This window comes from Empidonax traillii, unplaced genomic scaffold (genome assembly GCF_003031625.1).
Source record: "Empidonax traillii isolate 1590-97213 ecotype Southwest subspecies unplaced genomic scaffold, ASM303162v1 scaffold50:size1795014, whole genome shotgun sequence".
NCBI lineage: Eukaryota > Metazoa > Chordata > Aves > Passeriformes > Tyrannidae > Empidonax > Empidonax traillii.
In genome coordinates this window covers 866,842-893,623 of record NW_020955243.1, presented here as the reverse complement: position 1 = coordinate 893,623, position 26,782 = coordinate 866,842, and the positions used below count along the sequence as shown (strand labels likewise).

General features: G+C 38.7%; 1 protein-coding gene across 16 annotated transcripts in view; it reads right to left on the bottom strand.

The window, feature by feature from the left end:
- Positions 1-26,782, bottom strand: part of DAB1 (DAB1, reelin adaptor protein) — a 434,378-nt gene that overhangs the window by 14,484 nt on the left and 393,112 nt on the right. For 10 of the 16 annotated variants that reach the window (XR_003570677.1, XM_027879046.1, XM_027879044.1 and 7 more), the window contains 8 exons: positions 24,688-24,819; positions 23,995-24,114; positions 23,365-23,403; positions 21,977-22,042; positions 17,371-17,430; positions 5,988-6,044; positions 3,076-3,138; positions 1,864-1,972 (listed from right to left, as the gene is read on the bottom strand). Coding sequence is in view for 15 of the 16 variants with exons in the window: in XM_027879046.1 (XP_027734847.1) it covers positions 1,864-1,972; positions 3,076-3,138; positions 5,988-6,044; positions 17,371-17,430; positions 21,977-22,042; positions 23,365-23,403; positions 23,995-24,114; positions 24,688-24,819 (646 nt within the window). In the remaining variant the exon portion in view is untranslated. The remainder of the gene's footprint in view (positions 1-1,863; positions 1,973-3,075; positions 3,139-5,987; positions 6,045-17,370; positions 17,431-21,976; positions 22,043-23,364; positions 23,404-23,994; positions 24,115-24,687; positions 24,820-26,782) is intronic. The other 6 variants (XM_027879052.1, XM_027879056.1, XM_027879054.1 and 3 more) reach the window with 6 other exon arrangements.

The following is a 26,782-nucleotide window of genomic DNA, read 5'->3' as shown; positions in this document are numbered from 1 at the left end:
TGCCTTTCGTCTCTGCCTGTCCTTGGAGAAGGAGCTCTGGGACTGAACATGATGCACAGGGTCAGGCTGGGATGGAGTTCAGCTCCTTAGAGCAGCCCATATGCTACTAAAAGATGAGCAGAGCAAGCAGAGGGAAGGAAGAGGATGCTCAGGATTCCCTCCTGTCTGCTGCAGTTCCTCATCCTTTTCACTTTTATTCTTTGTTGTGGAGAGGGACCCACCACCACCAGTCAGCTCCTGCCAATGGCACAGATGCCAAACTGGTTATAAGGGACAGAGAAGGACCTCTATATATATGACAGCTCAAGGGCTCTCTAATGACAGTGTGACCTTATTGCAAGGGAATGACTCTTCTGACACAGTTACAGTTCAAACCATTTGGGCTCCGAAAAGCAAAGGAAGTGTCTCAAATTGCATAATAATAATAATGAAAAAAAAGAGCCCAGATGAATTCCAATTAAAAACCCTCACATGTGGTTATTACCCAATTACTTTAGAACATCAAAAACACCTTGAGCTTCCGCTGCACTAAATACCTAATAACAACAAACTGCTTCAGGTATTAGGCTAGCATAACACCCCTCTTGTTGGGGAGAAAATTAAAGATTAAAACTAAAATTATAATTGCTTCCTATCAGACCTGAAGCCTCCTTTCAAGCTACCAAGAGGCTGACTGTGTAGGAATTATATCATCAGGTGCTTTTTTATTTACAACTACAACTAAAACTACTATAAAAAAATCTTACCAATTAAATCACCTAATATAATTATGTTCCACTGATAAAGGTACTGTGCTTTACAGATACACTATTTCACATTTAAATTCATTATTTACTGCTAATACTTTGCAGTATGTAACTTCTCGTTCATCTTTAATAGCTTTAAAACTCTTGTTTCTAATCTGAGTGTTTCCCGAGCCCTCCTGTACCTTTTCCTCTTTGCTGTATTTCTAGGCTGTTTTGTAATCCTTAAATGTAAGGGTGGTTGAAATATTGTAAAGGGAAAAGCTCAAAATAAAATAAAAAAATAGAAACTGAACTTTGAAAGACAAAATTACTGAGTGATGAAAGGAGTAGTAGCTCAGATATATTTCTTTTTCAATAGATGTCCGTGATGGATTCTCCAGATGTCGTTTTATCTCGCCCCTGCTGTAACCTCATCTGAGCAGTGAGAGTTATCCCCAAACACTTCACCATCACTGTAACCTTTCTGAGATCTGACGCCATCAGAGAAGGAGTTAACTAATTAGAAAGTCACTACTGAATGATTCAAACCATGCCTGCTCCTCCTTTCTTTTCCTGAGTGGAGCTGAGAGTGCTGCTCTCGCAACATATCCCAGGGAGAGATCAGCAGTCAAACCACACACCTCTCAATCTCTGCAGAATGCTACACAGCTCCGGAATCCTGAGCACTTTGGGGACACACAGACAGGTCTAAAGGACATCTCAGGACTTGACAAAGTGGAACACCTTTGAAGTGCAATCAAATTCTCTGTGTCTCAGCCTCTATTTACAGGAGGCAGCAGAGGATACTCACCACTTCCACAAAAAAACCCAAAAGTTAAACAAAATGGTTTTTTCTCTCTTGCTACTGTACCTAGAAGGTATGTTATCCAGATGGCTGAACTATGCCTGAACTCCAAGTGACTTTTTTGGCTTTTGCTTTAAAAAATGTGGGCAAATTCAAACTAATGTACTCTCTGCTTATTAAAGACTTGCTTTGCCTTGCCCTGGAGCACCAACCTCAAAAGCCTTCCCCACTTCCACTGTGCTAAATTAATGCCCCAAGTACTGAAATGCAAACCAGAGCTAAGAACTGATCACCAAATCTGAGTCAAGCCTGTAATTCCAGTACATTTCTTACCTGAGGGTACGGCAGCAGTGCTGAAAGGTACAGAACCAAACATGTCTGTACTAGCAGGAAGTGACTGGGATGAAGATGGGATAAAGGCATCACCTGGAGTAGCAGGAGTCTGCAGGAAGAAAGGAATAAAATCCAAGGGTGACATAAGAGCTGCAGCTTCTGCTGCACATACTTTTCTGCCACATCATCCATAACTCTAAAAATCCGGGTTTGGAGTAAAGAAAGAGAATCAAGAAAGAATAGAAAGATGTCAAAGGAAAGAAGTAACAGAAATAATAGTATTAGAATTTGCTGGTGACAGGATTAAAAGAAAGAAAAGGAGAGACTTTCTATTAGAAGAGAAAAATCAAAATGAAATTTGCCTGGAATATAGCACATGCAAAACATTGACATAATTTCCTTTTCCAGAACATACAGACTTGTGATTCTAGATATTAGGGGACAATCAGGAGAGACAGTGATCAAGGCATTAATGTAAGAAACAGTTAAGGTAAAAGAAGATTCTGCAGGAAAAGTGAATAAATAATGCTTCTGGTTAACCAACAGGACCAGAAACATAGGTCTACACTAAATGAGAAGCCCTAGTGCCAGCTATGCTCCAGAACACCTTGGAGATTTGAGGCTCTTGACCTCACATCTCCTTAATTTTCTCCATACATTTATACTTCTCTACAGCTTAATGTAAGGCTCAAAAGCTTTACAGAAAAATTACTGTATTTTCATTTTATCACGCAGAAAAGCATGTTGAAAAAATTTTCATTGCCCTCAAAACACATTCAGCCCTTTCTCGCTCTCTCTATACTGTTTCATCTTCGTCCTTTAACAGCAGTTCTGGGATATGTGCTTGGTGGAACCAGAGACATGATGTATGAGGCTGTAACAGGATCTTCCTGCAGTGCAGTGGAGAGACAGAGTGCAGTGAAGCATGTCCCTCTGATAAACATCAGGGGAACAGATCTGCAGCTCAGGTTGTATCACATGTGACACTGAATGCTATCGTGGAAAAATTAAAATCGAAGATATTTGTGCCCATCATCATGAAGCAGGGACTCTGCATTCAATTTGCTTCATTTTTATTGTCTTGTAACATAAAAACTACCTTGAAATTCTCCCCACTGGAATGGCTGATGACCCGAATTGTAAATGTGCTCAATAAATGTTCTGAAAATAGCACGTAAAATAAAGCACAGTTCAGTTTCCCTGAGTACTCACTGGGGGAGAGGTTACATCAGGAGGAGTGGACATGTCCCCAAAAAGCTCTAGTTGGGTAACAGCCTGTAAAGAGAAAAAAATAAAATAAAATTCCGTCTATCTTTTGAGGAGAAGAAATTGCAAGTTAAGTAGTTACAGCAAGGAAAGTTATCTGATAACAGCAAACAATATAAATCCCCCCAAAGCCATATAGGCTTCAAATGCCAAGTCCCATATGGAAGAAGCACATGGGTTCGAGATGTGGCATTTTGATACTGCTGATGGACCCCGACAGCCAACAACTGACTCTATAAAACAATTCTGTAGGGAATTGTCCAAAATGAAAAAAAAATGAATAAAGCATGAAAAAACTATCCAGAACAGTACTGGAAGCATTACTGCTCTGCCTTTAACATCAGTGAGCACCAAGCATGATTTATGGCCAGTCCTTCTCCCTGGCTTCTTTTTTTAAACACCCATTTCAAGGTCTTAAAACATGGCAGTGGAGTGTGGAGTGACAGAAGGATACAGAAGGGAAGGGCTTTTAAAATGCTGCCTGATTTCTCTTTGCCCATGGGACAGGTGTGACCTGAATAAGTGGACTTGAAGGAGGATGCACAAATGGGTTACTGCAAGTTTTTCACTCTACATTTAATTTGTGTTAGAAATATTTTCTCAGGACGTCCTTCAGTTTGAGCTCGAAACAGGTCACCCATATAGACCTCACTAACTGGACCAGGAGAGAAAAAGCACTCTCATAAAAAGAAACACCTTGAGTGGCTGCATAATCAAAGCTCCTTCACATGTTCCCAAGTAAAATTACTCCCACCCATCTGCAAATCAGTTCAGCTGGAGTTCAGGGTTGTTAAAGCACAGATCCCTTAGAACTCTGCAGGAAACCTAAACCCCATCTACCATCCTTATCAGGGTGGCTATATTGGAAAGCTTTGATGGAAACACAGAACTACTCCTCTACTACCTTTCTTACTGGCTTTCCCTGTATCATACTCAATCACACCTACACGTGTGGGAAGGCACAATTCTCATTATGAATGAGATTTAATGCAAATCTCGATTCAGCTCATTGAATCTCCTCCCCAGCTTAGTTACAGACCTTGCAGTCTCCAATCACATGTATAGGTTTGAAATCCAGTTGAGTCTTGACTTGCAAAGGCAGCCCCCCTCAGTGCTTTGGACATTAACCAAACTGGCTGGTCAGGCTTTACAACCTACCAAAGGAGAATATCACCCCAAGACTTTTTCCTGCCCTCAGCTTCCCATTATAAATGATCCCTTAAGGAATAAGACTACACATATCATAAGTCTATCCAGCTTTTCAATCCAATCTCTATTCCCACATACAAAGACAATGCTACAATCACTTTAGCATGAAGTTCGTTTAGCAGCTCGGACAATTCTCAGCTTCATGACAATGACGTACCTAGGGATGAATTACCTCACATTTCCTCACATCATGTGTTATATTAAATAGATCAAATTGCTCTAGTGCTATGAAAATGGAATTTCTTCTTAAGGGCTCTAAGCATCTGCATGGAAATGGAGAAGGGAAAAAGAAGAAAATCCATGTTTTCTATAGGGTGCACCAATTCTAGTTCACATTACTGAAATACTGCCAGAAAGCTTCTGCAAAAAAAAAAACAAAACAACACAACAACAAAACCCAGCTTGTGAGTCACTTCTGCAGTGTACACAAGCACACTAGGCAAGGGTTGTTAAAATGCTCAGAAAAGTGGGAATGACAACAACAGCACTTGTTTGGAAATCACTTCAAGCCTCCTGTAGACACTACTGACTCAAGAGATGGCAGGTGACACTGAAGCACTCAGAGAGCCACTTTCTGCTCATCTCTGCAAACTGCTTGTTTAGCATCACTCCTAAACCTGCTCTTTTCCTGCATCACTAGTGAACTATTCACTGTTTGCTCCTTGCTGGCTTGCTAAGGAATAGCTTGTGTCCTTTTGAGGAGACCATGAGCAAAGGTTCCCAGTGTGCTCCCATCCTTCGTGAGGGAGCAGATGAGCAAGCCAGAGAGGATGTGAAAGGGCAGGATACACACAATCATACAGTTGTGTGTAGAGTTACACATTTTCTGTGGAAAAAAATATTATACATTTCATAGGAATACTGAAAATTGATAGTCAGTATACTTCTGAACTCAGGATTATATGACATGCATTTGAAAGGTGGTAACTCAGATCTCTGTGCCTCCATACTCCTATATAATGGGAATAATAATAATACTTTTCAGAGTGCTTCAAGGTGATGGATCTTAGGAAACTCTTCGCAGATATAATTCTGTTAAAGCTCTTAAGGGAAACTCTGCAGATGGATTTCTAAACAGGCAGCTGGAGAAAGTGATAGGAAAGTCGACATCACTGTTTGTTATAATAAACCCTCATTCACAATATTCCCCGGTAAAAAGAAATATATTTACAGGGGAAATATTTCTTACAGAATAGCAACTTCAAATGCAACAGGAGCTACAGAACTACATCAGAGAATGTAAACAAATTTAGTGGGAACACAGCTTATTAATTTACTGACTAGAGGCAGCTTTAAACAGCAACATTTGGAGATGCATTTTAAAGTCCCAAATGGTTCAGATCTGTAGTAATTTTTCTACAACTCAGTTCTCAGCCTGAATAAATGAATGCATCTTCTCTGACACAGACTTGGGTTTATCCACTTGCAGCACATGAGATTCTGGACACCAAACAGTTATCTTTTATTTTTGTGATTTCACTGTCACTACAGAACTGATTTTACCCATTATGCTTCATTAAATTATTCACATCTGATATTAGCTACATTCCAGTGAAGTTAATCCCAAGCTGAACATTTTCCAGTATCGCTATTCCTATAGATGATTTCATCTATATTTCCTTAAAACATTTTTAGAGTCACAACCTTACCTGAGTGACTGAAACAAGATTTTCATCAATGTCCAGCAATAAGTTTCCATTCTCCAGCTGTAAAGCATGATTTATGAAATGAGATGAATGATTTATGAAAATGACATGAATTTCTGAGCATGAAAATGATAACCTCCATAATTATTGACTTGAGCATTGAAATGAAAACCCTTTCCATCTTGCTGTGAGCACAGATATGAAATCAGGCAGTCAAAACAGTGAGTTTGAATGCTGCTGGGATGTGAGGGAAACATATACTATTTGTGCTAAATCTCATCTTCTGGTGTATAAGGTAATTTTACCACTCGCAACATAACTATTCATTTTCCCAAATATTTATTAAATCAGCAATAAGCATACCCAGTGAGCTCTGATCCTGCTTACATTAATGGAACTTTTCACTGGCTTGGTGAAAGAAAAGACTTAGCATCCTCAGGGAAAAAAGGAATAATTGAGTTTTGAACAACAAAAGCTCTTAAAGGCAAGTATTTGCAGGAAAAAACCTACCAATTTAAACACATCAAAGATAAATATTTTCTTTCCAATTTCTAAAATTACATAATTCAAGTTATACTTAAATCTACAGTTTGTGTGTGTGTAAATAACTTGGGAGTATACTGCCCTCGGACACAAATATATCTGTATCCATCCACATATTTAACATATATTATCACTTGAATGTCCTCAGAATACTAAATTTCAGGTGACATTTATTGTACTGTTGAAGACTATTTCTGAAGAAACAAACATAACAGCAAGCTATCAAAAGTCAAATCTTAGGCGACTGGGAAGCTTCATACAAGTTACCAGCCAGTAATCCCCTGCCAGTTTAAAAATCTCAGAAACAACCTAGAATACTTCCCCACCCCCCCATCTCATCACAGATCTGAAGAAAAAAGAAAAAAAGACCGGGAAAAGGCAAAGCAAAGCAAAGGTGAAGCCAAAGGAAGATAATGTCATTGTGCACAATCACGTACGGACTCAGTCCTGTACCTTCTTGGCGTGTTCCCCCAGCCCCAGATAAGGAAAGTGTGATAAAAGCTGTCGGTTTATTCAAAGACCACAGACCTTCAAAATATTCTTTATATGACACCAGAAGGGTTTGCACCTTCAGGAGGGCCCAGTTTTGGCCAGTAGTTAATCACTTTTTGCTCTGACAGCCCCCCTCATTTGACTCCCATCCTCCATCACCAGTGATGCAGCTCCAGCCGCACAGATCACTCTGTGAAACCAGCTGAAGGATAACCACATCTCAGCACAGAGGAACATGTGCATGGCATTTCACAGCCCACTAGAAATTCCCCCCTGTGCTACAGCAGGACCTTGTAGAAAACATTTGCCCAACATGTCACGGTGCATCCCTAAGTGCCCAATTATCATGGAGCACTTGAGCCACATCTTCCACTAGCTCGTGTTCTGCATCACACACCAGCGAGGAGACACTTTCCAAGGGTGAAATATCCCTGTCTGTTAGAGCATGGAAGAGCCTGCTATGGGGGGCCGTGCCGAGGTGGCAACATGGCTATCAAGGGCAAAATTTGGCCTTTTGAGCCCTCCTCAGGTTCAGCTTTTCAACACAAAGAGTTTAACCTTTGCAATGAAAGTCAACAATCCTCCCCCTCCTTCCCCAGTGCACAACAGAAAATAACCAGAAGCCTGGAGACATGCTCCAGTTCTTGATCCTTCTCCGGGAAAGATTCCTCCACAGAGTGATGTAAAAGCTTGTTTAATTATTCAAAAAGACATCATCTTGAATATGAAATACCCCCACCACAGCTTAGTCAACCGGGGGCACACCAGTCACTCGTGACCAGCCACGCAGACTGAGGCGGAGGAAGGAGTATTAATCCTTGTATTGCAATGACATTAAACCTGTAATGAAAGCTCCATCTTTCTATACAGGCACATGAGACATATTGTAAATCTTTTAAACATGAAATATGTAAATATGGCTTCTTAAAGCAGCAGCAAGCTTTTTGAACCACTCCAAGCCAGTAGAGGAATTCCTTGTGACACTTTCCACTATTCTTTAAAGAAAATCATATTATCCAAGAGCTGGAGAGAAATCAAGAGTACAGAAGCAATGATAATCATAGAATCACAGCATATCCTGAGTTGGAAGGCATCCACAATGATAGGAGATAAGTAAACTGCAGTTTTCATAAACCTAAACCAAAACTGATTCACTTCCACTGCAGTATTCCCTCTGATTGCCCAGACTTATGAAAAATATCTTTTCTAAGCAATGCAAAAGTTCAAATTTTAAAAGGGAAATCTAAAACAGGGCTCTTGTGCTCACAGGAGTATGAAGCACCTTCTTCTTTAGTCCTAGATATATATTGAGACAGAATAATCAACTTCTGTTACTCAGTCTGTTTTTACCAATGGTAAGGGATCTATGCTGACATATGGCATGAGAAAACCTGCTCAATATTGCTACACTTTTGAAAACAAGACGATAAAAGTAGCATCTTACAAAACGTGATTTTGTAATCTCAGAGAATGGAGCAAAGATGGTGCTTAAAAACATGAAAAAAAAAAAAGTGGTAATTAACTTGTACTCTGATACAGAGCTCAGAAAAAAAAAAAAAAAAAGGAGTACGAAGGATACTAAATATAGCAAATAACCAGCAATTAGTAATTAACCTTTGAGCTGAGTATTAGCTATTCAACTCCGTTAAGACAGCAGAGGGATTTAAACTTGATTTCCTGCATTCAGTGGAAGTGCTGTACCACTCAGCCCAGCAGACAAAAGAGGGGTCACCCAACTACACGGCCTCTCTGGATTTCCAATTCCCTTTTTCTAATACGGATTTTACACTGCAAGTTTAATGACAAGTCAAATGGTTGGTTAAACTAAAGATTTTTAATATTATTTCAATTGAAAATGTAAATATTTTGACCACGACAAACAATTTTCCTGATGGTTTGAATCACCACTGTAGCTCAAGAAAGCCCCAGTTTTTTGCACAACCGTATACAACACATGTTGATATTACTATGAGCTCCATGAGCTTCAAGAAGCTTGCTAATTAAATACAATTCATTCTAAAAAAACAATTAGAACTATAATGAAGGAGCATGTCGGAATCGTGACTAAACCAATCATCAGTCAAACCATGTCTAGTAGGTTGAGACACACTGAAAACAAACCACAGACATAATGCTCTCCTGTAAAACTACTGCTGAATTAATGACGTCGTGTGGTAACTCAACAAAGAATTGCTCAATTACTTCCTAATTAAAGAGAACACACTGAAGAATATGTGTGCGAAGGAAAAATTGTCAATGACTTTGCAATCTTCAGCCTCCAACAGATCATAAAGATCCTCAAATGCCATAAACCTTCCCAGTTATAGAGGGAAGGGCAGTAACGATGTTCCCCCAACCCAGTTTTACACAGGTATAGCTTCACTTGTGAGGCTCTGTGAACATTTAATCGTAGAATCGGGAATGGTTTGGGTTGGAAGGGACCTTAAAGATCATCTCATTCCAAACCCCTGTCGTGGGCAGGGACACCTTCCACTAGACCAGGTTGCTCAAAGCTCCATCCAACCTGGCCTGGAACACCTCCAGAGATGGAGGCAATTCCCAGCTGCTACAGGTCATGCCAGCAACATGAGCTGCCATAAAACTACATCGATATTTATCCAAAATACATTCATTTGGGCATCCAGCACTTACACAGGGTACATCCAGTGCTCAGGATCCCATGGAACATGGGAATCCTCCAAAGTTTCTCTCTTCATAGGGTTTTATAGGGTAACTATTTATTTCTCAGGATCACTCTTATTCAGGAAATTCTCAGAAGTCATAAACCCAAGTCCTGGTTTTGATGTGATGTACCCACCCACAGGGTAGCCTTGAGCTTCTTTGCACTCACCAAGTGTCCAGTTTCCTTTGTTTGATCACTGGGTGTGCTGGTTAAAAATCCTGTTAGTCAGCCCTAAGCAGCTCAAGAATTGAGATGTTTGAATATAATTGACATCACAGATTACGGAGGAGTTTGAATTGAATTGCTTCACTGTAGCTTGATAGCTTTCTTTAAATTAAGGAACTCTTCATATGATCAAAACAGATGCTTATTCATTTGTTTATTTTCTCTTCATTTGCAGGGAACTTAATTCTGAATTCCCTGTGTACTTGAGGTGTTTACTTTTATAGGAAATGGTATTTAAAAAGCTTCAATTACCACTTTTCTCTGACAGACTCTAATAAATCAAGAGTCCAAAAGAGTGACTTTAGCTTAGAGCCAGACCCCTGCTGCTCCCAGGCAACTCAAAACTCAAGATAATGAAACTTCCCAGGGCCCAGAGGATCTGGTGCAAAGGTCCCACAGTGACCTCCTAAATATCCTCTCTGGACACCCTGCACAAGACACAGTAAGAGCTCAGACAGGTTGGGATAAGCCCTCTAATGTCAGGGGACTCCAGCACTGCCTGGGGGCACACTGCAAACAGCCATGGGATATGTGGTGGCTTTCTTTAACTGCAGGTGGGAGAGACAAGTGATGATGAGAACTCAAATTTCCACTTGGAAGCAAAACTCCACTTCTAGACTGTGACAGCAGAGATAGTTCTGAATGCTTGCAGGGAATAAACTTAACAATGGAAGGGAGTTAGACATAACCCCATATTTACTATTTTAAAATAATTGCAAAGCACAGTTACACAGTTGTATCTACTGCTTTTCAAAACAACAGGTGACTGGAGCTATAATCAAGCTTGAGAAACAAGTTATTTCTGCCTTCATTACTGAATACCTTGTCTTCGTGGTACTTTCCAAACCTTGAGACCTCCTGAGTTTCTGCAGGCAAAAAAGCCCAGACCTGTGTACTTCTGTACTTAATAATGTAGGGTAGGATTAAACAAATCTGCAATAATTTACAACAGCTTCTCCCCAAACTGATGCAAAATACATACAACACTTTCTCCAGAACTATATGATCTTAAATTTGTGAATAAACCCAAATTGTGCAAATAATGTAATTCAATGCATACAGTGATGCAGAAGAGGTAAAGCCATAAACTTTACTATTTAGAAAGCAGACTGCCTGTAAATAAACATTTTTGCAAATTACTATGAGCTGTAGGGCTCTGAACATATCAAAATGTAGTGAATCAACACAAGGTGCAGCTGCCAACTTAATGTCTCAGCAGCTATCAGACAAAAGCTGCATAAGTCACATTAAATAAAAGACAAAAATTCACTCTATTTAACAAAGCTTTATGCCACAATCAATGAGATAATTACACTCTTTTCCCCACTTTGGAGATTATCAAAAGGTGCAGAATATTATCCCAGATAATTCACAGGAACCCAGGAAGTTTAGGAACACATATACACATGGAGCCATTAGACATACGACCCAACAGGCTGGGATAACTGAAGTGTTTATCATTTATTTATATTGCCTAAGTTCTGTATTAAAAATACAAATCCAAACTCCCGCACCCATGGCAGCACTCATGTGCCCTATATCCAGTAAGAAAACTGTGTCACCAGGGCAAAGCCTGAGGCTTTTGTTTGCCTTCTTGTTTCTTGCTGTTTGAACAGTATAGAGAGAGAACACTGAAAAACTGATCAAGGGCAGCTCTGCTGGATTACAGCTTTCTCACACTATGTGATTACGTCCCAAAATCCTAGAGGATTGCACTAGGAAGTAAATTCAATGCTTTGATAGCATGTAATCATTCCACTAGCAGAGCAGGGTTTAGGATCACATTGGGTGAATGGTATTACCAATGCAGGAATGGAAAGCCTCCTAGCTGGACAACCCCTACAGATTAAAAAGAGCTCAAGATGTGGCCCACAGCATCAATATGGCATAAAAGAACTAGGACATTATATTAAACTATTTAATTATATTAGTTAAATCAGGACATTTTATTCTCATCTGTGAAACAGCATTCCTACACTGACTGTTAAAACCCACTATTTGACTCACCAAATAAAAAGTAAGGGATGGACTGAACCCTAAAGTTCGTATGGGCACATTTTCAATACTTAGAAATGTTTCAGATTAAGATTCTTAATCTTAAATAGTCTATACAACAACAACAGATTAATTCAAACATCTAACCCTCTGGATCGTTGGAAATCAGACTCTGAATTCAGGTTAACAGCTTTCTGAGTGTACTTGCTTTACCTGACAATGCAAGAACAAATTTTCAAAATTCAGTTGAAAAATTCCCAATTTTGAGCTCAGGTGCTCAGACCTACACAAATCATGTATTTAACACATGTGAAGAAACTTCATCACTTTATGTTACAGATGCTAAAACTGGGAAGACTAAAGAGAAGGACCTGGTTTCTCTTTCCTGTGCCAGTAAAATTTGTATTTAGGAATAAAGCACAAAATATCCCGAGAAAAAGAGAGGGTTTGTTTTTTTGTTGTTGTTTTGGTTTGGTTTTTTGTTTGTTTGTGGTTTTTAATGTTGGGGTTTTTTTGATTGGTTTTTTTTTAATGAATAAATGATAGAAAGTCACAACAATATAAAGACAGATTTAGCTATTTGAAAGATTGATCAGGCAACTAAAATCCCGCTAAGTACAGCAGCTACAAGCTTATGGTTGTGATCTCTGTAAGACACTCCTGTCAGTGTTCCAGTGGAATCATGGAATTATGATTTTTAATGTTCCTTCCAACTGAAATCTTTCTATGACTCTATGATTAAAAAAAAAAAATAGCAAAGGCCCATCAAAACATCAGCTCATGCCACAAGACATTATCATAAAAACTAATATATTTTCAAATTTTGCAACAAGTAGTTTTACCTGTAAAAATGCATGTCCCACACTGAAATATTAAACCTTATATATGGGGTTTAATTGAGTGTAACTGAGTCAGGACAGTTAAATTCAGGTGTCTCTTTTAGCAAACATAAATAAAACTGGACGGCATTCTCATCACAGATGGTCAGAGATTGGATCTGTGCACTCTCTTTCTCCTCATGTTTGAGAATCTGTTCCTGAAAGCTGGATTGTGGAGGCTGAAGTCAATGTCACCAGTCTGCAAGTTCTTTCTGCAAAGCCACTGATGCAAACTTAAGGAAAAGCCAGACATGTAAGTGGCACTGTAATCCCAGCCAGAACTAAAACTGAGCTTATCCCAGTCAGAATTAAAACTGAGCTTTTCCAAACACAGCATCCTAATTTGGGCAGAATGATCAGGCAGATCTTATGGCTTCTAAACCTGAATGTGCTCAGGTCCAGCTTCATCTGCTCCTCCCTATCCATTCCACCCTGGTTTAATATTCTCCATGTAGTTGGCACCAGCCAAATGAGTGCCTGCATTGTAAGGCACCAGCTATAGTGCCTTGGATCTTCATACAGCAGTAAGATGAATTGTTTGAAAGCCTTCACAAAATTGTTAAGCAGATAGTTTAGACATTTTGATGTGAAGAGAAGGTTTTATTGTGACATGACTGACAGTCTCTGTGAAGGGTATTTACAGTCTGACTCTTTTTACTAAAAACACCATGACAGGTAGAACTTGATGAGGATGTTTAATGGGAGATGAAGGGAAATCATGACAAAAAGAGCTCATTAAACATTTCCATTTTTTAGAACAGGTAATTTCACACACAGAACTAGAATTTCTAAGTGGAGCATGCACCACTTAACACAAGCTTTTTGGGGTAAGCTTGCTTTCTTCGTCTGGCTTGATGTCTACTCTCAGTGAATGGAGAATAGGAGAACTGGTCTAAGGAAGGAGTAGAGAGAAAATAAGAATGAGCACAAGAAGTGTGAGTTGATACAGAAGAAGAAAGAGATACTGGGAAGGAACTGGATACTGTGAAATGTGTGTGTTAGGAGCTGAGCTGCACAGCTGGCAGAGGAAATCTACAGGAGAGCAGGATTTGCTAGGAAGGGATGCAGAAAAGAGATGAGGAAATACAAGAATCATATTGAGTAAGCAATCTTCATCCCAATGTCAGAGAAGTGACTTGGCAACCAGCCACCACTCATAATTGAGTTCAGCGGGTACATTCAAATCCTGAGATCTGAGACTCATTCCTTTCCGCCTCATTTGCACTGTATTTACATTACTTGATATCAGGGATCATGAGGAGCCAGACTATAGAGTATTTTGGCACCTGCTGACAAATGGCCTCACACAGTGGCAAAGCATTGTATAGGTACGTCAGCTATCTCAGTGCATGCACAATGCTGAACACTTCTGCTTCGTGGCACTACCAGGAAGATGCTCTACCCCTTCAGCCTCAATGGCATCCCCTATGCAGGGAGAAATATTTGCCCAAGGTTCTTAGGAAGACTTATCTTACTGAAAATCAGTGTGAATTACACTTCCCAGCTTGAAAGCAGACTCTAAAATGGGGATTCCGGATTTCAGTCTTTACACTGTGATGAATCTCACCCCACCTAAGCCTAACTTTTAGAAGTTATTGTACCTGCAAGTCATTTCAAATTCATATGTAGCCAATGAAGAATGAAGTCTAGATGAGCATTTATTTCCACCTGAGAGGGACATGTCATGCAGACTGAAGGAATTTCAGACAATCAGAGAATCACAGAATGTTTTGGGTTGGAAGGCTCCTTAAAGATCATCCTCTTACAACCCCCTGCACTGGGCAGGGACACCTTCCACTAGACCAGATTGTTCCAAGCCCTCTCCAACCTTGCCCGTGAAGTGCCTAATTCCCTCCAAGGGCTGCAGAGGGTCAAGGCTGGAGGGCACCTAAATGACTACTTTTCAGTGCACAGACTAGAGGTAACTTGCCTGGGAACATACCAGAGAAAAACAATCCTAAAATGGAAAATTGATCTCTGTCCAGGGAACATGGGCAATTCAGTTTGAACTCAACCAAAACTTGCTGCATTGTTATTAAGCGTTGAATTTATTGTCAGGAGAGAGGATTCATGGTGCCTGAAACCTATCAGGAGCTACAAAAGGTTTCTCACTTCATTCATCCATTATGAAATTACTGAAAGCAAGACCTCCTAATAAAGAAAGTGTCCTTACATGTTTAAACCAGGTAGATGAGCTAGATTATTTGCCCTCAGACTGAGTTTTAGAGGTTTATATAATAATGACAGCTATAAATTGAAAAAAAAAATTATGGCAAGTGTCTCAATGACAGAGAGTCTCACACATGGAAGGGTGTGCAATAAATCAGATGGGCAGTGGAATATTAAATTGCTAATTTTAAGAGCTATTGCTCTTCTTTTTTTTTTTCTTTTAATACATACTAATATAAAAAGGTGAAACAGAATCTCAGCTACTTCTTTCTTCATCTTCTCTTTTTCTTCATAAATTTAAGTACATAAGTTGTTTAGAGGAAAAGGTTTAGTCCCTTTAAATTTAATCATGAAATAGCAAAAAAATAAAATAAAATAAGATGCAACCAGATTCATGGAGATGACAGAATAAATGTATTTGATGATTACAGAGTAGGTTCCATGTGCTCTATATCTCAGTCATGCCATTTACCAGGACAGCCTAGTACCAGGTGTCTGCAGACATGATTACAAGTGTCCTATACACCCAGTCCTACTGCAATGACCTAAATTACAGACTATACCCTGAGTAAATCTGAAACAGCATTGAAGGAATAATAAAAAAGTCACACAGAATGTACAGCAGAAGAATTGTAACAATGAACTACATGAAAAGCTATATGAAATGCAAGTGAAAAATCAACAGCTCTTTTGTGCCCACAAATACCTTAATTAGTTATGCAATGTGTGTAATTTTACTAGATTTTCCCAAGCAATACAACGATGCCGCCCTGCTTCTGGTGGCTTACCATGACATATTTATGGCAAGGTTTATTTGTTTATGCAAAGTCCAGAGGTGTCAAAATCCAGGCCCCCATCCAGCTCCTCCCCAGTATTTATCTTTTTTTTTTCACATCTTGGTCCCAAGATGTGCAAGTTACCACAGCCTCATGTGAAAGGAATCTCTCTCTACTGAATACAGGGTTCTTTCCCACACTTACAGTAGACTGAAATTCCTGACCTTTTGCTTTGGTTTTCCCTACTATCACGCAGATCCTCAGAAACACTGATTTTCTGTGTAACGAAAGCAATCGAACAATTTCTTGAGGTCCTTATAGCCCAAATTTATATTAAACAGTATATAACAGTATATATATAACCCACCTTCAGCAAGTGCACACCTTGCTTCTAAGGCATCTGTCACTCCCCTTCTCTCAGTCACTTGTTACCATTTCTTATGTATTTTGGGGATAAACTCTTCATCTCTTCAAAATGCCAATATACAGAAAGGGAATGGTGGTTTTGGATATAGCAGTATATTATCACTAGCTTTTTAATATTTTACTGTCCATGCAAGGCATAGGACAGAAAAAAATAAGCTGAATTAAGTTTAGTCTCTTGTATATTTAGAGCACTACAGAAGGAATGTATAGCAATATTGAGAGGGATTCTCCTTGCACTGATTACAGTCCACAATATCCAGGGAAGGAATGCAATACATAAAGAAAAAATTCTGCCATTCAGAAACATTTTGAGTGAGATTTTTTTGTACACTTAATTTTGCTGTAGTTTCTTTCAGCATTTCCCACAGCTAAAATAATGGCAATTGTGTGTACCTCTACCCTACAACTCTACAGATCTTACGAAGCTACCACAGAAGTTGGCTTTATTAGAAAAATAATTGTTTTTCTATGGTATATGTTAGATTGGACACTGATGTAACCTGTTGGGTTGTTTGGGTTTTTTCCCAAATGACAGAAAAGTAATTCTCATGCAAGCATCCTTTTTTTAACTAATATTTCATTTAAAGCTCCCTATAAAATTTTCTACCTATCAGCACACTGTATTCATGACGAAATCATTGAGAGGAATAGGCATTAAGGCTGCAGAAAACCACTGCAGAGGTCACAATGCTCTGACATACCTCTTCCTAATGCTACTTCTCTCAGTCTCTATTCAGACCTTGCCTCCCCTGCTGTCCTACGAAACCAAGCTGTGAAGAGCACAATATATAAAGTGCAGCTCTGGCAGATCCTACAGGGGAGAAAATGCAGCTCATCCGTGCTCAGAGCAAGACTTGCACATTTTTGGGTAATATGGAACCCTTCTAACCCAAGCAGCAAATCATGCATTAACTTGTAAAAGGCTCATTGTCGACTCTTAACCACAAATAACACATTTATACATGGTGACTTTCAGAGAATGAGTTGGAGAAGACAGAAGGGAGATTCAAGCAGTGAATGAGATGGATATAAGTGACATTACAATCCTGGTTACTCTGCACCAACCCAACCAACCCATAACACAACACTGATAAAAGTCACATCATGAGGAATGTACCAAATGTTACAGACAATAATAAAAGTCACAGAGGCTAAGAAATACACTTTCTTTACTGTATATAAACAGGGAAGATACTTACACTTACAGGTTGACTTTTTGGCACATCATAAACACCTTCCTTCTTTTGGCTGGTAGGAACCTGCAAAAGAAAAGGAAAATCGAGATCAATATCCAAGGAAGGTGGATGAAAACCTGAAATCAGCAACTGGTATTTATGTACAGGGTAGTAATTTAATACTAATGAAATCAAGGATGGTTCCCTTCTCATCCAAGTAGCACCAGTAATGGAGAAAACTGAAGAAATAAAACAACATCTATCTGTCCTATAGCTCAACACTGCTCAGAGAAGAGATTTCCATTATCAGATAATTTTGGTTGCATGAATTTCAGGTGCTCTTGGATCTGCCCCCTACTGAAATGGCTGTTTTTTCCATTTAACTTGAGGGTTAGAGATGCAACATTATATGATGGAAGTGATGATCAAGTGAGTATATCATTATCCAGAGACACAGAGCAGAGTTACTGATCTGAGGGTGAGAGATGATTTCTTCCTTCCAATTAATTTAATAATCTAAGTCAAGAAAAGTCGTAACATATCCCTGTAGTGATGGGGCACTGTGGCTGCTCTATGAGATATTTGGTTATAATGCTGCAGTTTTAATAAGGAATTAATGGCCTCTTAAAGTATGACAGGAGACATGGATAAAGGACAACACACTTAAAAAACTTTGGATGAGCTTTTAGTTAATCCAATAATCATGATTTACACCTTGGGCATTTCTAATCTGCTCATGTAAATTCAGCTGCTTTGTTACACAGGGCTGTGCTTGTCCAAGGACCACTGGTTCCCATACTTATAATTTGTGACTGTGTCTCTTTTCCTTCCTAGAAGCACTGAGTGTCTATTGTAAATGACAAAAGCAAAAAGAATAGTAAAAACATTTTGTAAACTGGCACAAATACTCTAAGGAAATCAGGCTGCTTTTCCACTGAACAGGGCATACAGCATACGAAAGTTACATTTCAGACGTCAGTGTAACCTCACAGGTCACTAAGAGATAATACTACAAATATAGAATTATTACCTTTTTTTTTTTTTTTTCTAAGACAGGAAATATCTTAAGGTTCTGATATTCCACTCAGACTGCTTTAGGGGAAGCTGAAGGAATGATACTTATTCATTGAGATATGCTATATTTTCTTATTCTGAATAATTATTCTGTGTAATATTCTGTATTATACATTAAAACCTCTCTCTGCTGTTGTCTCTACAGTTCTCTTGCGCATGTTTAAACATCAAAATCTTCACAGGAAGAATTAATTAATTCAGTGCATATTGAAGAAGTTTGTCAAGAGCATGAGCACAGGATCCTCACAGAAACTGAAACCTTTTCAAAAGATCTCTTCTATTCCTATTCTGAGAATGATTTGCTTGCCTTGGTTTTCTCAAAGCACTGGCCACTTCCACTAAGACCACCTATCAAATTAGATATGTGGAACTGGTAACAGTGGAGCAATCCAATTTCATGGCAGTAACAGTCTATTAAGAGAGAGACCTGTAAGTGACAGTGTGAGAGCAGGAATCAGGAAGAGTCTACTTAGGAAGTGAGTAGAAAGCTGAGTCTTCACAAAAAGAGGACAAGTACAGAAAGATAAAATGTTTCTAAACTTTCATCAGGATGCATTTTTTTTTCTATTTGGTAAGTTTTCCTTTTAGCCATTCTCCTCTTCCTCCTTCCAATTTTTCTATGAAGTCACCTCAATTTGCACATCTGCCTGCAGATGATTGTGGAATGAACATTTCCCTGCACTTTCAATCCCCCTTTTTTTACTCCAGTTTATATATAGAGAAAAGCTGACTCCTAATACAAAGACAGAGAAACTTTTCTGAAAGACATTCTTCTCTCCCAACTTGATACCACCTGTCTTCCTGTTCTTTTTACTTTCCGTGTATCATCACGCTTTTTGCATCGCTACTCACATAGGGGGTCCACAAAGGATTTCTGTTTTTCCTTTGATTAACAATACCAGCAAAGAGGTACCAGCACTGCTGCTGCTGTCAGTTCTGTGACAGGCTGTGAAACATTTGGATGTATTTGCATCTCACCAGCAATACAAGCACCACAATTCAGAAACCCCCATCTCGGACTGTCAACTCCTCATGGAGCAGAACTTGTCTCCCAATAGAGACTAGTGCTGCTGCAAAGACAACTCCAAACCACCTCCCAGAATCCCATCTCCACCTCGCCAGAACACCAGGCAAGAGGAGAGATGCTATTAAGTGATCTGACAGTAGATGAGAGGATTGGTATGTGCTCAATGACTGAGTCCTTGCCTAAGTAACACATTACAGCAACTTACATAGACAACATTAAAAGGGCAGACTCAGAGAGTCTTCTGGGTAATGTATCAAAGAAAGGTGACAGACAGAGGAAGAATGCTTAAAAAGAAAATTGTGACCTCTATTATGCTAAAGAGAAATAGAAATTGTCACTTTCAGCACGGATCTTTCATTGGCAATTCCCCACAGGGAATCTTTTCCACCAAGGGAGAAGTGCACACCAGCAAATGAAATACCAGAGCAAAACCAGCAGAAAGAGTTGGTGAGGCTGAAGCAAGGCCGCATGAGGTTACTGAGCAGTTACACATTTACCAACATGTAGTATGGGGAAGGTTTTGTAGTAAATAATGGAAGCTGCCACAGCTTTGCATCAAACTAAAAAAAAAACCACAATGCCAAGCAAGCAAACAAAAACACACACACACATAGGAAAAAAAAAGAAAAACTAAAAAGAGGAATTTTTCTAATTTGATTTTTAATAGTAGCCTGGATGGTTCTGAGAAACAATTTTGTCAGTGATCTGAGTGTAAAATCTGAACTGTGGAAACCCAGATTTACAGCAGCCAAGAGCTCATGAAGCCTGTGGGAAGCTCATGGCTACGGGCCAGTCTGAGGCAGCAATATCTCAGCATCCATCAATTACAACTGATACCACAAAAAGACCCCTGGCTCCCTAATTTCAGCATTTGCTGTACTCAAGGTACTGCCTGTAGTAAACACAGAGGACAATGCTAGACTGTGTATAGCCAGAGTATGGCATATTGATCACAGGTATTTTCTGTGCACCGCTGTGGGAGGAAACACTTTATCACATCCAGACACTGTCATATAAAGCCTTCAGCAACTCTCTGGTGACTTACAGGACAATATCAGCAGTACCTTGAAATGACGCAAGACCTCACTACCTGCTTATCATCTTCTATTTTCATTTTGAGGAAAAGAAATTCCTTCAGAATTTCCTCCATAAAGTCCTCCTGTTCATTGGGCCATTCCTCAGAACAGTTCCAACTTGTTTTCCCACCAAAATTTGCTCTAAGATTTACAAACACTGTGGGTATCAGTCCCATTTTCCTTCCTTCCACCAGTACTTCTCGAAAGTGTCACTAAAAGCTCCGTACTTTGATGAACAACAATCAGCATTTTTTTGCCTGAATGTAGTTCTCATGGGATTTTTGTTTGCAGCATAAACCTGACAACTATAGAAGTAATCTTTTAATATGTGCTGAAAATAGTCAAACTTTCAATACTGAAAATGTTCAGTCTTAGGCAGACTCTCACCTTGAGAGCTTTGATTGCCTTGGTCTAGAGATGCAAAAAGATGCATACTGCAGTGTGGGTTGTGGGGGTGCCAGGAGATCAGCAGAGATAGATCAGATGAATTTCATATTAATGACCCTATGATGGTTATTTTCTAATGTTTAACTTGCATTTTCCTTTCACACTTAGCTTCTATTTTGGCTTACAGCTACACTACTGTATCATTTTTTCTATTATCTTCCTGTATTTTCTCATTATCTAATACTTCTGCCTTTTTTTTTTATTTCTCTATCCTTTCTCCTGTGTACCTTAAAATCTTTTCGTATTAGCAGATCAACCTCTAGCACAGCTAGATGAAATTCTTAATCACTGCTTCAAACTCCTTCCCCTCCCCACTAAATGATTTCCTTGAATCACAGTTTTCTTACAGCATACAAAGATTTCTGTCTATCTTCAGATTTGCCTCTAGTATGTGATACAAAATGAATTACATTACATTTTAATAAACCTTGTACTGATCCCTTGAGGATAAATTGAATGACAAAAGATTATTTTATATTACTTTCAATGCAATTTTTTGTCAGGGTGAAGAATGTGAGCTTGGGCTCTAACATAACATATGCACTCTGAAAATAGTTTCCTTGGTCTGGGGGATATCCCTTGAGAGCTCTGAGGTTTTGCTCAGTTATTTCCTTGGTTAGCCAGAAAGAAGAGCAGTACCATCAAAATTTCTAGGAATTGCTTGGATGGTCTGGCCTCTATGATATGTATGCTTCTCAGAATAGGTGTAAAAAATTCAAAAAAATTAACAGAAAAAGAGAACCACTATTTATCACCTCATATGGTGTATTTAAAAGTTTAAGACCCTCCATAAGTTGACAAAGTTAATATAATTTGTAGAAGTTGAAATGACAAACAACAGAAAAATCACACTGAGACCAGGCAGATAATTCACGTCAAGTCACCAAAATGAAACACCAAGACATTCTCGTGATGAATGAAAACTAAAAGTGAACTATATATGAAATGTGCTTTATTAAATGCTTGCAATCGCTGCATGGAAACACCGAAGGTAGAGATTTTATACCTGATAAATGTTTTCTTCCGTTTCAGGCTCACGGATCGGCTCGTGTCCAGCCTCAAACACAATGTACTATTACACCAGCCGCCAGAGAGGAAAAGTCAAAGATGAAACAGAAGGGAAAAAGGCGATTTGGAATTCCACGTCAAAACAAAGGCAGGCATTAAAGAAACAAGTTCAAAGTACAGGCTGGCAGCAGGACAACCGGTTTGTTGGAAAGCACCAGGTAAGGTTGTTTCATATTTCATAAACCGGCAATGAATAGCCCTAAATCTCCTCTAATGATCATTAGAGCAACTTCCTAATTCCTTCTCACTAGGGAGACCGCCTGTGGCCCAGTATTAATTTTCTGAAGTCAACATGAATTTTGCCTTTTTTACATAATGGCAATTATTTCCACATATATTTATTATCCATGAATAAAAATGCTAAATCCAAGCTGGGAGAACAGGCTGGTGCACACGGAACAGGGCACATGGCAAAAGGCTGTCACAACATTTTTAATTTTCAGGTTCTTGCTTTATTGTGAAGAATACAGAGTAAAACTCCTGACATTATAAAAGCTGAATAGTAATTTAGGGCATCCTCAGTCTTATCATCTTTCTTGCTGCACCTTAGGCACTGTTCAATATTCACTAATGGTTGAATTGGTTCCTTTCACGTGCCTCCCACTGATATGCCTAAGTGGAGGAACACAAAATCCCCAGGAAAAAAAAAAGTCAACTATCACATATTTTGTTTCAGCACAAAACCACAAGAATTAAATTACATCTTTTTCTTCTTCACACTCAGTAGGGTATCGGACATGAATATATTGACATATTTCTGATAATCATCTTTGCTCCCAGACATTTTGCTTGGATGAAACAAGACTTAAATTTCAGATCTGTTATTAAATTGTAACCCAAACACCAACAAGGGAATGTGTTACAACATCAATGTCACTGTTGTTTTTTTCCAAATATTCATCCTCTAAATTAAATTCTGGCTCCACAGATAACAAAAACAAAATGCCAACTTATTACTATCATAATGAGACTTTATCTTCCCTAATTCTCAAAGCAGCTCCCTTTCCAGTTAGAGTTTGTATTAAAATATGATGACATATCTCATTTGGAAACTTAAAATCTGGATATACAAACCACATTTTAAGTAATATCTATGACATAATAATCCGACTGAACATATTCTATTCTATTCTATACAGAAATACTGTGCTATTAATTACAGCTTAATCTCTAAATATGCTGCTTTCTATAAAAACCTTACAGGTTTCTCACAAGACCTATCTTGGTAAGTTTCAAAACATCTTGTTAAATGTTTTGGCTGCGCTTGAGGATAACATATATCTAGTCATTTCTGAAACTCCAAGGCCATACAGCTTCAGAAATTACCTGGTATACAGGATCTTCTACATCTTCTTCCAAAATTGTCTACAGCAAAGTAAGAGGACAGGCAGTAAAAGCAAAGAACATAAACAGCAGAGATAAAAGAACTGTACTCAGAAATTAAAGGACAGCAAAGAAATAAGCAAAACTGGCAGATGAGTATATAGTTTTGTTTCTTTAGGATACAGATAAAGTCACATTAGTGCGCAAAGTAACTTTATTCAAGTTTCATCCAAGTTTAACAATCTGCACCTCATTTGCTTGATTCAAATACACACATTCAGAAATGTATTTAATCTTCCCTAAAGTATCAGACACTGTTAAAACCTGACTTACAACACTGACCTTCATTAAATTTTTCCTTCTGAATTAGAAGAAACACTAGGCAGGAAATGAGCAGATCATTTCCAGTTGCTAAACAGGTTCATCACACCCCAAGTGACAGCTTTCATCCCTTTAATCCTACGTCTGAGCTCACGATGGCTGTTGGGTTCACACTGGTCCGTTTGAAGCCAGCATCGTTCAAACCCATTGCTGTTAAGAAGTGCTGAGGATGCTCAGTGCCTCTTTGGAGCAACTTGGGGGGATACTTCAAACCAAGCTTTTCTTGGCAGTAGTCTAAGCTTATTCGTGTACCTGGTATACCGCTTGTTCACACTGTTTGTCCTTTTGTGCCTTTTTTTCCATTTCTTCCCTTTGTTTCAGTTCATAGATGAGCTGAAACAGGTCTCTCAAGTCCAGGATTACAGGTTCAGCCTATGGAAGCAAAAACAGGAAGGAAAATTCCTGTATGTGAAAACATACACCTCTTAACCCACCCTGCTGACAGAGAAGTTACAGCATCTCATATGAACTTCATATAGAATTAATTTCTATCTTAGCATCCAGGCTTGGGTTAATTTCTATTGAACTAACTATACTTGAAAATTACCTATAATTATAATTATGAATATAAAGAGCATTATGAATATAAAAGGCATATGTATGAATATAAAGGCAAAATTATTAGTGGTTTCACATCCAATGGAATTACAGTAGACTATACACAATGTAGTTTCAATGAGTGCAGGAATATAACCAAACCTATTTACACCTAGTCTAGCTTGGTCAGAAAGGAAAACAATAACAAATGACCATAAAAAATTAGAAATACATTCCCTTTTGCCCAAGCTGGTTTCACTACCTAGCTATTTCAGAACACCTAAGCAGACACTCACGACTAGTGCAGCAGAATCAGAAACAATCCAAGATTGGCCTCTCAAACAGCTTGTTTTGAACAGCTTTTTAGTTGAGTTACATGGTAGAAAATGACAGTGATTTGATACTTACTGCCTGGGCTGTTTTTATTGCCACAAATCTATGATTTCCCTCCTTTCCACATACATATCCAAACGCTCGGTGGTCTGTGATATCCTTTGCGATGTATGAAATTTCATGAACTGCATGGTGATGCTGTAGTAGCTATTAAAAAACAAAACAGTAGAGAATTATATCAAAATGTTGGATTAAAAAGCAGTATAATGTTTCTTTCATCAGTGCTTTACCTGGATCTCAATTCACCTATGGCATTCAAACAAGCAAATACATCACGGTATCAAAAACAATTAATATCTGAACTCTTTAAGACTGTTATTTTCTCAAAATCTAGACCAGCTTGACTTGCTGTAGTAAGTCGACTTAAAGCTTCCATTGAGGATTTTTCTTGGTGTCTTTTAGTGAGATATAATTAAATAAAAAATGTGTTACCTAGTTATTATCCACACAGCATCCAAGTCACAGAATCAGTGTTTGTGGGCATATATAAGTAGGGGCTGCAGATATCTGCAGCTTCATACAGGATGACTCTGAGGCCAAGCTGCTTTGCAGGAGCTGCAGAGCCACAGCTGAGATCTCCAATTCCTCTAAGAATTGGTACCAGACCTGCTTTATCTCTGCAGCACTAAACATCAGCCAGTGAGAGAGATTTCATTTCAAGCAGTAATGGAACTGCAAACAATTATTCTCCCCAGAAAATTAGCAGAAATGCAATTATTCAACTGCAAATCAATGCTAAATGCAAAAGTTCACATTTTAATTAAAATCTCACTTTGGTGAACTGCAATAATAAAAAGTCTCAATTTTGTTTTAAATGTATGAGTTAAACTCCCCCCAGAGTCAGGACACAAATCTGAGACATCTCTAAACATCTCTTGTAGTGCTAGAATCTCTCTCAATTTGGTCTAAATAGTATTCTACTATCAAAGTAATAGAGAAGTATTTCTACTTTGAATGATGTCCTTGAAAAGCTTATCTAAAACAATCTATTAGTTTCAATTTCTACCTTCTGATATATTGACCTGCTCTTATATCCTCTAGAGATAATGCTATTTCTGAGAGCAGGCAAAGCCTCACAAAGAATTCTTTTGAGGTCCAGATTCCTGCTGGTTTTGAGAAAAGCACATTTTGAAAACCAGCATGCTATCCAGGCAATCTCTAAACAACCAGTTATTTTTAGAGTTTTGAAAAAAAACAAACATTTTAAAATTCAAAAGCAGAAAGGATGTCTGTGCATGCAAGAGAAAAGGGCTAAGCGTGTGCAGGGCAAGTGACAAGCGATGGGACTTCTGTAGGACAGGTAGTGAAATCTGAAAGGAGAGGCAGCCTGCAAGAGATGGATGACTCCATATAAAACAAAAGACTGGACATGTTTCATTTTCATTTCACAGTAAATGGCTCTTAATGTCCCAAGATCAAGATTGCTTGCTCGTAGGAGAGTGGAAGTGTTGCCATTGACTTCAGGCAGAACGTGGCTGAGCTGAAGGTGCACTTCAGGCTCTCCTGGCGTGTTAAGCGTTTAAAATTAATGACGGGATCTTCCTTAGATAATACAGGGATATTGATTTATTAGAGTTTTTTTGAAAACCAAGTTACATGCTATCTGTTACAATGAAACGAAATGTTCCCATCTCTCTATTCTGCATATGACAGAGAACGTTATCTCTGGTTCCTATTAAATCAAAGTCCTTTGACATTGCTTTATTGATTGCCAGGCAGCTTTTTGCACTGAAATTAAACTGTGATCAGATGCCTTCCTTGTGGAATTAAATTTGAAGACCACTGTACCATGGAAGAGTATCACCCACAATGTAAGACAGCAGATGAAGACCCTCCAATTTATTTAGGAATCCTCACTCAGTATTACACTTTTAATGGTTATGATATTTTACATCCTGCATCAACAGAAGTACAAATTAAGTAAAGGTGATTGCAACATTATCCTTTTAGGTATTTTACTGGGTGGAATGTCTAGGAAGAGTTTTTCATTTGTTTGAGGGATACTGAGTTGGAACATACAAATGGAAGGCAATGTTGCACGTGGACATCTGTATTCAAATGTAGATGTAAACACTTCTTTGTACACGTTTTTTCACCGTCTTCATTCACC